The sequence below is a fragment of the Leopardus geoffroyi genome, chromosome C3, assembly GCF_018350155.1.
Source record: "Leopardus geoffroyi isolate Oge1 chromosome C3, O.geoffroyi_Oge1_pat1.0, whole genome shotgun sequence".
In the NCBI taxonomy this organism is placed as follows: Eukaryota; Metazoa; Chordata; class Mammalia; order Carnivora; family Felidae; genus Leopardus; species Leopardus geoffroyi.
Window position 1 is genome coordinate 60,278,073 of NC_059338.1, and position 14,325 is coordinate 60,292,397.

Here is a 14,325-nt window from a genome sequence, read left to right on the forward strand (position 1 = left end):
ACTGGAAGATTGTACCTCTTAATCCCCTTCACCTATCGCCCCACCCACCTTTCCTCTGGTAACCATCTGTTTGTTCTCTGTATTTAAGAGTCTTTTTGTGGTTGTTCATTTTTTTTTAATTCCATGTGTAAGTAAAATCATATGGTATTTGTCTTCGTATTCTTTCACTTAGCATAATGCCATCTGGGCCAACCCATGTTTTCATACATGGCAAGATTTCATTCTTTTGATGGCTGAGTCATATTCCACTGCCTCTTCTTTATCCATTCTTCTTAAGCTATGAGAAGGAGCATGGATCTGTAAAAGATTGGTGGTGGGAAGCCCAGGTAAGAGGCTTTCTAGTAGCTCAGTGAAGAATGATGAAGGCTTTCGTACCAGCATAAAGCAGGAATGGAGAGGATAGGCAGACATAAGAAGTATCTAGGAGGTAAACAAATAGAATGTGGAGATAAGGAGAGTCAGTCAAGGATAACTCTCCTGCTTTGGTATGAGTTATTTAGGTCAGATGGTGGTACCAGCAACAGGAGAATAAAATAAGGGAGGTAGCAAGTCTAGAGAAGGCTGTGATGAGTTCTATTTGAAAATACTGATAAGTGTGGAAGCTTAATGGACAAATCTGAAGGTACAAGATACTGGGCTAGAGATGTAGATTGGACTGGCACGAGCTTACAAGAGCCTGCTCCCACAGAGAGTGAGGAGTCCTGGGGAAGGTGGGCAGAGAGAACCCAGCATATGTCTTAACTGGTCTTAAATTCTACTAGATATAATTGTCTTTTACGCTTGAGGGGGAGAAATGGGGCTAACAATATAGCCCCCCTGTATTCTGCTTAGATAAACTAATAACCTGGAGGGGAAAGGAAACAATGTTTTAATAAGAGAAAAATATTTTAAAGAGTGAAATTTCAAAGTCTCCTTGAGAAATTTATTGGCAATCTTACCTTAAGAATTGTAGTGAGAAGTATGTTTTCCTGATTCAGATATTTGTATGTCCTAAGTTTTGTCTTTCAAATATGTGCTTTTTAATTTTGAATTTATTCTATCACCAAAATGGCAGGAATTTCTTCAGAAAATGTCTTAGAAGTAATTCTTAATTAACCCTTGTGGGATCTATAGCCTACTAAGGCATTTATCATGGCATGGGCATACAAAGAAAAGAAACTCTTGAGTCAGATCAGGATTTCATTTACGGACCTGCTACTTATTACCTGTGGGCCTTTCAGCAGATAAGGGCCATCTTTGAGCCTAACTTTCCTCAGCTACAAAATGGGGTAAATTCCACTTTTATTAATGTATTCTAGAGATTAAGTTAAATGATAGGTAATAAGTATCTGCCATGTAATAGATGCTTTTTAATTATTGATTTCCATGCTAACATGAGCACCAAAATTGCTATCTGTCATTTTTCGGAAATATGGATTTCAGTTTGGGAGAAACTTGTAGTAGAAGTCAGTTGATAATATTGAGGATGGTAGCAAATACTGACATACTGCTTTATGGTCTGCCAGACACTATTTGAACACTTTCTATCTGTTAACTGATTTGATCCTCATGACAGCCCTGAGAGAGAGAGGCCAGTGCTATCACCATTCTACAAACGAGATTGAGGCTTGGAGCTTAAAGGAGCTTCCTACGTTTGCACAGTTTGGCAGTGACCAAACTTGGATTCTTACGAACCTCTTTTTACAAAAACCCAGAGTGAAGCTGAGATCATAGGCTTCTTATGTCAGTATTCGAATGTTTCCAAAATATGTGTAGAACATATATCAATGAGGTTTTTCACATCAGCTAATATGTTTTAAAAGTTGATGGAGCACCGGGGTGGATCGCTTGGTTAAGAGTCTGACTCTCGATTTCAGCTCAGGTCATGGTTTCTTGGTTGTGAGATCGAGCCCCGTGTCAGACTCTGTCCTGGGCATGGGACCTGCTTAAGATTCTCTCCCTTTACTACTCGTGCTCTCTCTCCATCTCTCTCTAAAAAATATATATATTAATGTTCCATTAACGCTGTGACATTCTAAATAATGTCTCTCTCTAATTTCAGCCTGTGAAGTTGAGGCGGGGAAAGTATACCAGGTATCCTCAAAAGAGCACATCCAGCCTTTCAAAGAAAACATGGAACAATTTATTATTCAAGGTAAATTCTAAAGACACATGTTGCATTTCCCTCCTTTTTCAGCAGAAAGGTAGGTAGATGGCATTTAAAAAAATATGCATTGGTTTAAAGGGGATTATTTTGACATCACAGAAAAACAAATTATGTTTAATCATGAGTCACACAGCTCTGACAGATTAGTAATTTGGTAAACATACTATTATGGATAATGCTCATTATTTTTGTTTTTTAATGACAGTAAATATCCGATGTTAAAATAGTAACTATTTATCAAGATATTAAAATTTTATACCCTTTGTGATAGAAAATGAGATATTCTTCTAAGTTTTAACTATGCTTGTGACTTCAGCTCAACTTTGTATTTATTTAGTTTTTGAAAATACTGAATAAAAAAAACCCAAAGTATATTGATGTTTTCCAGATCTTCAAAACATTATATTCTACTTTTATAGGATATATAAATACCTCTAGATATTTAACACCTTTTTCCCAGAAAGCTTAAAATATAATAAATATTATCTTTTGACTCTTCCTGTGACATAAACAAGGGCAGAAAATATCAGAAGATATTAAAGAAACAAAAAAAATTAAAGAAGAAAAAACTATTTAAAAAGTCTTACCATTTTAAATTATTGGAATTTACAATTATAGCAAAGCATTTGCTACTCAAAACATTTCTGCTTTGGAATGTTACATCTCTTCTGAAGATCAGATTTGTGTCATGCTATGCTCTGGGAAAGTTCTTATTGTCAGGAATTCTCCTAGAGGCTGACATGGCTTGAGACTGAGGCTAAGTACCACTCTGAAGACTGGCTCCGTCCTCTGTTTATTAGGCGATAGTTTTTATAGGTTGTTCAAGTGTCATTAATGATGATTTACAATGAATGAGTCACATTGGAATTTGATTCAATGTTAAACACAGCTTTTATTTTTTAGATGGGAAAGTACTATTTAATCACTCAAGATCATCATGAAGATTGAAACAGAACTTTGGTCAGATTCATAAGTCAAAGTGATTGTCATTTCTAAATTCTCAGGTCCTCATGTCTTAGGGTGGAAAATCTACTCAATAATTCCTAAATAGTCCTTGGGACAAAATCAGAGTCCTGTAGTTACATATTAGAGGACACTGTAAGCTCAGTACTTTCTTAATGATGAATAAAAATGAGTCTTCTTTTCTTCATTAGGTGGGGTATTTAGATCAAGAACATGTCATTTGGGAGAAATATAAGGGTAAAGGATGAGGTATTCTTTTTGCTTATATGAAGAAATGAGTCCTGAATTCATTAACTCAGTAAGGAAAGAATGAGTCTTTCTTCATGGCTCTTCTTCCATCTACTTTCAGTTACCTTTTAATTTCATCTCCGGTCCTGTTCAAATGCTGTATGACTACATGTCATTGAAAAAATTTTTTGAGTACCTCCATCCACCTAGACATTTAATAGCAGTGAATAAGAAAATGTATATGTCTTAGTAGATCTTACATTATACATTATCCAGAAGGCAGTTAATGACAATAGCAAATTCTTTGGAACATCTTATGTAGATCAAATATGTCAAAACGTGGGAGAAAAAAGTTCAGCTTTAAACATGAGTGCCTAAGAGACTCCAAAAAACTGAGAACAAACTGAGGGTTTATGGGGGGTGGGAGGGAGAGGTGGGTGGGTGATGGGTATTGAGGGCACCTGTTGGGATGACCACTGGGTGTTGTATGGAAACCAATTTGACAATAAATTTCATAATAAAAAATAAAAATAAAAAGAGTAAACATGAGTGCCTATTAGCCTATATTCAATGACATATAATGAAAACAATGGATTCAAAATGTTTCCCTTAAGATAATTTTTTTAGAATGTAGCTATTTTTTTGTCCCATATTCCCTCTTGTTATCATGACAAAATTCTGTAATTAAGCTTATACACTGAAAAATGCATTGCACCTTGGTATAAAAATATATGCCAAACATTTGCTTATAATTAGGCTGTCCTCAATAATAAAATAGTTTTCTTACATTTACCTCTGTGCTCATATTAACTTACATAGGTTTTTTAATCTTTTTATATATCCTATCAAAGTCTTTTTTTTTTTTAAATCCTGTCAAGGTCTTTTTATTTAAAAAAAATTTTTTTTAATGTTTATTTATTTTTGAGACAGAGAGAGACAGAGCATGAACGGGGGAGGGTCAGAGAGAGAGGGAGACACAGAATCTGAAGCAGGCTCCAGGCTCTGAGCTGTCAGCACAGAGCCCGACGCGGGGCTCGAACTCACAGACCGTGAGATCATGACCTGAGCCGAAGTTGGACGCCCAACCGACTGAGCCACCCAGGCGCCCCTGTCAAGGTCTTTTTAAATGTGCCACATTTCAAAGCCTAAAATCTCTCTCCCAACAGTTCAAGAGACTATGCCCAATACTGGTCAAACATTTTTATTGCATTAGCTCCCACAACGTAGTAGAAACATCTCTTATCCTCATAATTCAGCTATTGTGTGGTCTATTGAACACACACTAACAGTCTTTGGATTTTAACTAGCCCTATGTTCCACTGATTCACCCGCTTTGTTACTCCCTATCTTCCTAATTTTTCTCAAGCCAATATTTTATGGACTCTGCTTAAACACCTCTTCTTTGGGAATGTCCTCACCCCTGCTTTAAAAGAGGCAGATTTAAAGAATTGAGTCCTGCCTCTGCAAGGCATTCATTGTAATGGTGCCAGCCAAGTACCATATTTTGGAGAGTTGACGCTCTCAATTAATAATGTTAACACTAATTAAATAATGTTCTCAAATAATGTTCTGAACTCCACCCAACATTATATTGTTTGTAATACTTACTGCTTTCTGCAGTTGTATTATGTATTTGTCCCTCAACAAAGTAAGCTCCATTAAGAAAGCAGTCTTGTTTGGCTTCTTGCTATTCCTGTATCTAGAACAGTCCCTACCTGTTGTACGCACTGTCTTGCTCACCTGACAAAACCCAACAGCCCTCATCAAGCCCATCTCTTTTCAGTCTCCATATTTGCACGAGAGTAGCTCAACTTTTTTTTTTTTTTTTGAGGGTGGGAGGGTACTTACAACAGCACCAACTGGTATCATCTAAAATCATGACCGCAGACCTGCTGTTGGAACTCATTTCTGTTGAGCACTTCTATAAGATTTTCCTTGTAAACTTCATTTTCTCAGTTTCTGAGTTTTGCTCCTCTGTTCTCTCAAGCCTCCACAGTCTTTCTGTTTTGCTTCCTCATGACTCTGATGATAACCTCATCTTATCCTGTGGTGAGAAAACAGATGCTTTTAGACAGAAGCTCCCACACCTTCCCACCACCACATCTACAAACCTGGCTGAGGAACTTGGGCTTCATCGTGAATCCTTGGGGAGCAGAGGTTTAAAGACTTAAAAAAGTCTATACTGGCAGAATCTGGGAAGGACTCAAGGGAGACAGACCAGACTTTAAGAAGGAAATTGCTTGTAAAATTGTTATGGCAAATTGTTAGAGAAATGAGGAGGCCCTGTTCTAAGGACATAATAATGGTCCTGAAGAGAGGACATATTTAAGGGATAACAATAGCATAGATGAGAAATTACTTGGTGACCAAATAAATATGGAGGTGATGCATAGGGTCCAGATTTCAGGTTGGTGTGGTGGGGAGTGGTGGTGTTAATCAGGATAGAGAATAGAAATATAGGAAAAGCTTTGGATGGATAGCATGACCTAAGTGGGCACACAGGTGAATGTTCCCATCAAGCTGGTGGATATCTACCTTGGACATGGCAGAGAGCACCGATGGAGGATTGGACATCATAAACAGGGTGATTATTTGGTGGATGTGATCACCTAGAAAGATAAAAAAATAGACTCAGGGATAGAATTCTTTAGGAGGGTGCATTTATAGGATGGACAGAGGAAGCCCCAACAGTTAGTGGTGAGTTAGGTAGAAAGAAAATGAAGAGAGGCTGTTGTGATGGAAGCCAGAGTTAGGAAGAGTTTCAGAAAGGAGGGAGTGATGGAACATTTTTCTTGGATCGGCGTAGATGAAACCAGTTTTCTGAGCTTTTAACATTCAAGAGAAGTGAGGAAGTAGAAGGACACAACTCTGCAACAATTTTTGAAGTTATGTTGGATACTGTAACTGGCATAAGTGTTAGACAACTGTTTAATCAAAGTTACTGAAATTTAGCTTATCTTTAATTTATGTCAACATATGTGATGATTTTATTTTCTGGATGTATTATGAAGAAAACTAATTAGTAATCACCAGACACTTATCTCGCATTTATCTGTAGTTTTTGTTTAATTTTCTTTTGTGCCTCTTCTTTTTTAAGTAGCAGAAAGCAAGAGGAAAGAAAGAAGAGATAAATGAGATCACTGGGGAAGCTCATGCTAAGCTAATATTTCTCTCAGCACTCAGTACACTTCTTCCTTTTTATTTTTCTTCCTTCTGTTTGAATCCAAGTTGTATTATGGACTAAGTGTGCATATGAAAACCATATGCATAGATATAGAGGATTGCCTTTATAGGTATCTGTACATGGGGAGGTTGCTGGGAAAGAAATAGGAGCCTAGTTCTATGTTGTTGGCCTTCACAGCCTTTTTACTCATTTGGCACATTTTGATAAATGTTAATTTTCAAACCCAAGCTCAACTGTTTTTATGGGGGGTGAATGGCAAATTAAAGGTCATTTCTCTCCATGCTATTATATGAAGTAAAGTCCTTGTTTTGATTTTATAAATCAGAAATGGCTGATGAGATTTTTATTAGCCTAACTCTCCATACCTCCACCCCGTCTCCTCCCAAACATTTCTTCCTTAAATGAAGCATAGTAAGTTGAGGCTGAAATGAAAGAATAGAACAGAGGTGAAGGTGCATAAATTTGTAATGACATACTTATAATTACAAGGGTGTTGAAGCTTCTACTCTCGATATACAATCTTTAGTTTTGGTAATTCTATGATTGAGAATGAAGAAATGGTGAAACAGTTGCATTAACTGTCCCAAAGACTGGGAAGTCTGCCAGAAGTATCTTCTACTGGAAATGGTACCCATGGTGCCCTATAAGCAGCGTTCCATATTCAGGGCGAGTATGTTTGGTGGTGTTTTTATTTCTTTTTCCAAAAATATACTGAGAATTTTTTTTAGTGATGATAAAAGTGTAAAATATATCTAATGTCCGAAGTCTTTCATTGACCATTTACAATTGAAAAACAAACTATTGTCTTTTAAGCACACAATACTTTACTTATTATTCATATAATAATAGTAATATTAAGCATTAATACCAATTTTGTTGTGCTAAAGAATTAACTGAAGCCCTTTTATTCTCTATGTGATTTAGTTTCATGATTCTTTAGGACAGTCTGAGAAGCCACTATTATCCCCATTTTCTGATCAGAAAACAAAGGCTCAGAGGACTCAGTACTTGACTAAAGTCACACAACAAATGGCAAAGTCATGTTAGAACCAATACCTTCCATAAGAAGCTTTAGCTATATTTTATTTTAATTTAAAAATTACTAAAAATATCATTAGGGGTTCCAAGAGGTAGTGGACAAGTGAGTCGTGTAATGTCAGGTGGTGGAAACCATATGCAGAAGAAATCATATGTAGGATAGGCAGTTAAACTCAAAAGTCACAGTATCAGAACTGGAAAGTGAGAATTCTTCTGCGTTCATGCAATATGCATGCAGTGCTTCGTACCAGATAGACAAAGCTCCTTCCCCTGTTGATCAATGATTATTCCTTGTGCCCCTCCTGTCACTCTTAACATGGAAGAAGCATGAATTTGAAGTGATTCTCTGTAAAGGAGAATAGTCTATATCACCTCTTCTTTCTGAGGGTTAGATTTCCACCAGCCACAGTCATCCATTCTGTTGCTGTGGAGGAGAAATGATCAAAGAGCCGCTGAGGAGTGGTGGGAATTGATTCCATATGAGATTTGCTAACAACTGCCTCCTGCATATTTCTAGTTGGATGCTCCCACTGATGCCTCATCTAAACATCTCCATATTGTGTTCCATGTTGTATCCTCTGCACTCAGTACATAGCAGACTTCAAATAAATGTTTATTTCATACATGAATGAATAAAGGGATGACTTTATCAATTCAGTCAAGTTCCTCAGGTCCTCTGCCCCTCCTGTATTCCCTGTCATTGTCATGGGACTTTGGCTTCATTGTTCATTTTTTAGTGAATAAGTAGAAGAAGCAATTTGTAATATTGCATGCGTGTATTATAAAATGTAGGTATATAATGAAATGTCAGTCTTCTTACTATTACTTTCCTCTATTTTAACCAATGTTGTGTTTCATTTCTGTCCTTTCAGAGGTAATTTGTACATACATACGTGTATGTATGTACATAAATAAGCATATAAACTTGTATATTATATATAATTAGTGGTTACAACCTCTACATGTTGCTTTTGTCCCTTGCTTGTCCATTTTTACTATAAAATATTTTATACTTATGTATATTTTATACTTATTGTATATATAACAAACATATACATGCATACATATAAATTATAATTTTGTATGTGTTTTATATTCATTTTTATATAACACAAAAATAAATTTTATTATTATTTTCTATTAAGTATGTTCTATAAAGTTGCCATCAACACTGAATTAATTAACACTGAACCATTGCTCCTAAAAGCAAATACAAGGTTCAGTTGCATCAAGGCTCTGGTTACATTGGTCTCGTTTTCATCAGTCAATATACAACCTTGTTTGTGTGTGTTCATGGTTTTTTTTAATGGGGTTTATTTTTAATAAGTTTATGTGTTTTCATGTTTGAAGACACCTTATTTAATATACATTGTTGAGTCATTAATACCGAACCAACAGCCAGCAGCACCATGAATTGTGCCTGAACCAAGCGTATCTAACACAAGTACTTTCTCTAAGGGATAGCACAGCCTCTTTGTGCTTAGGGGCGAGCAGTAGACAGCAGTGCAGCACTATATTTGATGGCCATTTAAAAAAGATAAATTGCCTCCAAAAAAACCCCACAAAAATGCAAAAAAAAATGTGTCATGATAGACTAAGAAAAGGACACATATTTGTAATATGAGAACTGATATAAGCCAGAGCCTGGCCTTGTTCCACCTTTGCTGGGAATGTATGTGTCAGGTGACTCAAACTGTTCACTGTTATGCATATGTCCTTAGATAACTATCGAAGTACTACAAATGTTGATTTAGGAATTAAAATCAATTTTAGTGAGTAGGCAAATTCACAAATACAGAATTCATGAATAATGAGGATCAACTGTGTATGTGGAAGGCATTTATGTGTTATATACATATGACACAAATAAGAATATGATTTTATGAATATGTATGTATATATTATAACCTAAATGAGTCTAAAGAATTATAATGGAATGATTAGCGGTATACCCCCTCAAGGAATGTAACATGATGAATACGTTCAGCTCTTCTGTTTGTCCTCCCTCAATCTTATATGCCTCTGTTCTCTTCAGCCATGACCACCATGTTGAATTTTCCATTATCATTTGCACACTTTCTATTTATACTTTTGCGAAGAATACAAATTGTAACTAATTTATTATTTAGTTGTGCAAACTTATGAACTGTATAAGTGGAATTGTAAGCATTTTCTTCTATAACTTATTTTATTCTCCACTGAACACTATTCTTGAGATCTTCCATGCTTATGCATATGGCTATATTTAATTAACATTGACTCCATTGTAGGACTACTATATTTCTCCTATTCTTTCCCTTTTTTAGCCAGTACAAAAAATGCTTATATGAATATCTGTTTTCCAGACTCATGGTGTATGTAAATACCCTTTTTTTATGGTACAGACCCAAGGGAACAAAGATTCGTTTGGTCATTGGGAAATGAATCTTCAGTCTAGATAAAGCTAAATTGTTTTAAAATGTGATTAGTTCCAATCTGCACTCCTATTGGCAGAGTTCTTGTATCAAATCCTGTGAGCACGTGGTCCTTACATTGGACAAGTCTATTATTTAAAGTGATATCGCATTGTGGTTTTAATTTGTATTTTATTTTTTATGAGGAGTTAGTATATTTTCATGTTGCTTCTTCTATGAAATGCATTTTGAGTCTTTTGGCTGTTTTTCTGTAAATTATTTCTCTGTCTCTTACTTATTGAATTATTAGTGATTCTTTATATTTTTAGGGTATTAAAGTGTTGCAAACTTTGGAGCTTCTCTTTTCACTTTTCTTTACTGACTTGATAAACAGAAGGTCTTTATTTCTATGTCATGATATTTCTCAACCTGTTCCTTGATGAAGTATGATTTTTGCCTTAAGAAACTTTTCCATGTTACAAGTTTATAGAAAGACTGTTTTAGATTGTCCTATAAAATGTTTTAGTTTTACTTTGAAATTTAACCCTTAATATATCTGATTTTTATGTATGTATGTATAGAATTGATTTTTATGTATGGCCTTTAAAAGTCAAATTTAATTTTTTACATAGATAATATTATGTTGTTTTAGTCATTTAGTACCATGTAATGAATATACCATCCCCTCTTTTCTAAAATACAGTACCATTGTATCATGTACAAATTTTCCATATATATATATATATATTCCACATATATATATACACACATACATATATATATTTATATTCCATATATATTTTCCCATATATATATATATATATATGTATGTATATATATGTGTGTGTGTGTGTGTGTGTGTGTGTGTGTGTGTGTGTGTTGTTTTCCTGGGTTTTCTCTATATGATTGCATTAACCTATTTCCAATATTATTCTTCATAACAAAACCTGTTACTATCTCATTTACTGTAGCTTTCTAATACTACTTAAAATGTGGTCACATTAAATTCCCATTTTCTTTAGAAGACGTATGCCTCTTCTTGTTAATTTATTCAATATAATTTTGGAATCAAGTTGTCAATTTCCACCAAAAAAATCTATTAGGATTTTGACACGATTACATAGGCTATACATCAGTTTCGGGAGAACTGACATCTTACTACATTGAATCTATGAACACGATAAAGACTGGTGTCTATTTATGCCTCCTTTAAAGTTCGTATAAAAATTTCTATAATTTTCCTTAAGGTCTTTACATAGGTTTTTTTAAATAGTATATTCCTAAAGACCTTATTTTTTACTATAATACATTTTGTGAATCACATTTATTATTATTATCTGAGGATAAATAAAATTCAAATAACTACTGTATAAAGCTGTCACATCCTAGAAACTTGCTAAACTCAATAATTAGTAATTTGTGAATTTTACAATTTTCTCATAGAGATCACTGCAAAAATCACCATTTTATTTCTTAGTTTCTTTTTTCTGACTGTGTTCACTGGCTTGTCCCTTCAGTGTTATATGGACAGAAAGCATGGAAATGTCCTATTACAAAGACATATGGTTAGAGGAATGGAGAGACTGACTTTGTAAATACATTACCACCAACTGATTGATGGTTTTCTTTTCATTCAACATTTCCCCTCTACTACATTGCAAATTATATTTTGTGCCTTCATTCTTTTAATATATATCTTGGATATTTCAACAGGGTTCTTTAACAAAATCTAAGATTTAAAATAATACAGTCCCTAGAGTTAAACTCTAACCTCACCCATTTATACTTACATGCCATTCTTTTCCAATGTTTTTGTATCATCTTATGTTTTTTATAACCAATACCATTTTCTTTGCTCGCCATACCCTCATGCTTCCTTCTAAACCTTCCTTCTAAGATGATTTTTCTTCTCTTTGAAGTACACTCTTTGAAAGTTCCTTTGTGGGGGAAGAGCACCTGAGTGACTCAGTTGGTAGGGTGTCCAACTCTTGGATTCACCTCAGATCATGATCTAATGGTTTGTGGGTTCAGAACCCATGTCAGGCTCTGTGCTGACAGTGTAGAGCCTGCTTGGGATGCTCCCTCTCCCTCTCTCTCTGGCTCTCCCCTGCTTGCTTGCTCACTCTCTCTCAAAATAAATAAACTTAAAAAAATTTTTTTTTAAGTTACTTTGGTATGAGACTGGGTTGTAGACTCTTTTCTGGTCTGTGTAGAAGTGTACATCACACTTACTTCGGAGAGACATGTCTGCTAATCATAAAAAATCTGGGCTGAAAATAAATTCCTCTCAGGAGTCTGGGTGCCTTAGACTCTTCCCTAATTGGGTTGGCAACTCTGCTTTGGTCCAATTTTTGTGTCTTTGTTTCTAATCTAACTTTTCTCTCAGGCTCTTATATGTTTTCTATTTCTCTTTATGTTTGTTTTGGCTAATCATCAGGGGACACTACCAACCAAGAACTATTTTAAAATAAATTTTTGCCGTGCATTTTAGAATCACATATTGTGGATTGAGACCCAATGCAGAGTGATTGCCCGTTTGGGATTATGGATTCTTATGTGAGAGGGCTTTCCCTCCCATCCGGAGCCAAAGAGAGATGGACATCTTTACTTCAATGTCTACTTTAGTGATGTGTAATGCTTTTCAGTTTCCTCCTCACTGAGGGAGTGTCTCTTTAGACTCCTTGAAGAATTCTAGTCCTGTTCAATATTTCCCTGTATGGCCTTTCAAACTACAGCTCTAAGTTGCTGGGTTTAGCAAAAGTTGATGTTCCTAATGCAGGGGCTGTTTATACCCCTTTGGAACCTTGCTTTTTTGGCCTCAGAGAACTTTCCTTATTTTCTAGCCAATTCAGCCATGTATTCAAGTTTACTTTCATTGGGTATCTTTGTGCTTTGTTGTGAAACTTTGTGGTATCTGGTCCTTAGTATGGTTGAAAATAGAGGTCTAGGGGCGCCTGGGTGGCGCAGTCGGTTAAGCGTCCGACTTCAGCCAGGTCACGATCTCGCGGTCCGTGAGTTCGAGCCCCGCGTCGGGCTCTGGACTGATGGCTCAGAGCCTGAAGCCTGTTTCCGATTCTGTGTCTCCCTCTCTCTCTGCCCCTCCCCCGTTCATGCTCTGTCTCTCTCTGTCCCAAAAATAAATAAAAACGTTGAAAAAAAAATTAAAAAAAAAAAAAAAGAAAATAGAGGTCTATCTTGAATTTTTTCTTTTTCTTTTTTTTTAATGAAATTTATTCTCAAATTGGTTTCCATACAACACCCAGTGTTCATCCCAAAAGCTGCCCTCCTCAATACCCATCACCCACCCTCCCTCCCTCCCACCCCCCATCAACCCTCAGTTTGTTCTCAGTTTTTAAGAGTCTCTTATGCTTTGGCTCTCTCCCTCTCTAACCTTTTTTTTTTCTTCCCCTCCCCCACGGACTTCTGGTAAGTTTCTCAGGATCCACATAAGAGTGAAACCATATGGCATCTATCTTTCTCTCTGACTTATTTCACTTAGCATAACACTCTCCAGTTCCATCCACATTGCTACAAAAGACCATATTTCATTCTTTCTCATTGCCACGTAGTACTCCATTGTCTATATAAACCACAATTTCTTTATCCATTCATCAGTTGATGGACACTTAGGCTCTTTCCATAATTTGGCTGTTGTTGAAAGTGCTGCTATAAACATGGGGATACAAGTGCCCCTATGCCTCAGCACTCCTGTATCCCTTGGGTAAATTCCTAGCAGTGCAACTGCTGGGTCATAGGGTAGGTCTATTTTTAATTTTTTGAGGAACCTCCACACTGTTTTCCAGAGTGGCTGCACCAGTTTGCATTCCCACCAACAGCGCAAGAGGGTTCCCATTTCTCCACATCCTCTCCAGCATCTGTAGTCTCCTGATTTGTTCATTTTGGCCACTCTGACTGGCGTGAGGTGATATCTGAGTGTGGTTTTGATTTTCATTTCCCTGATGAGGAGTGACGTTGAGTATCTTTTCATGTGCCTGTTGGCCATCTGGATGTCTTCTTTAGAGAACTGTCTATTCATGTCTTCTGCCCATTTCTTCACTGGATTATTTGTTTTTCAGGTGTGGAGTTTGGTGAGCCCTTTATAGATTTTGGATACTAGCCCTTTATCTGATATGTCATTTGCAAATATCTTTTCCCATTCCGTTGGTTGCCCTTTAGTTTTGTTGATTGTTTCCTTTGCTGTGCAGAAGCTTTTTACCTTCATGAGGTCCCAATAGTTCATTTTTGCTTTTAATTTCCTTGCCTTTGGGGATGTGTCAAGTAAGAAATTGTTGCAGCTGAAGTCAGAGAGGTCTTTTCCTGCTTTCTTCTGTAGGGTTTTGATGGTTTCCTGTCTCACATTCAGGTCCTTTATC

At 36.1% G+C, this 14,325-nt stretch overlaps 1 protein-coding gene across 1 annotated transcript in view; it reads left to right on the top strand.

The window, feature by feature from the left end:
- The window catches only part of FMN2 (formin 2), a 391,822-nt gene that overhangs the window by 285,965 nt on the left and 91,532 nt on the right, over positions 1 to 14,325 (top strand). The window contains exon 14 of the mRNA XM_045453074.1: positions 2,042 to 2,134. Coding sequence (XP_045309030.1) covers positions 2,042 to 2,134 — 93 coding nt within the window. The remainder of the gene's footprint in view (positions 1 to 2,041; positions 2,135 to 14,325) is intronic.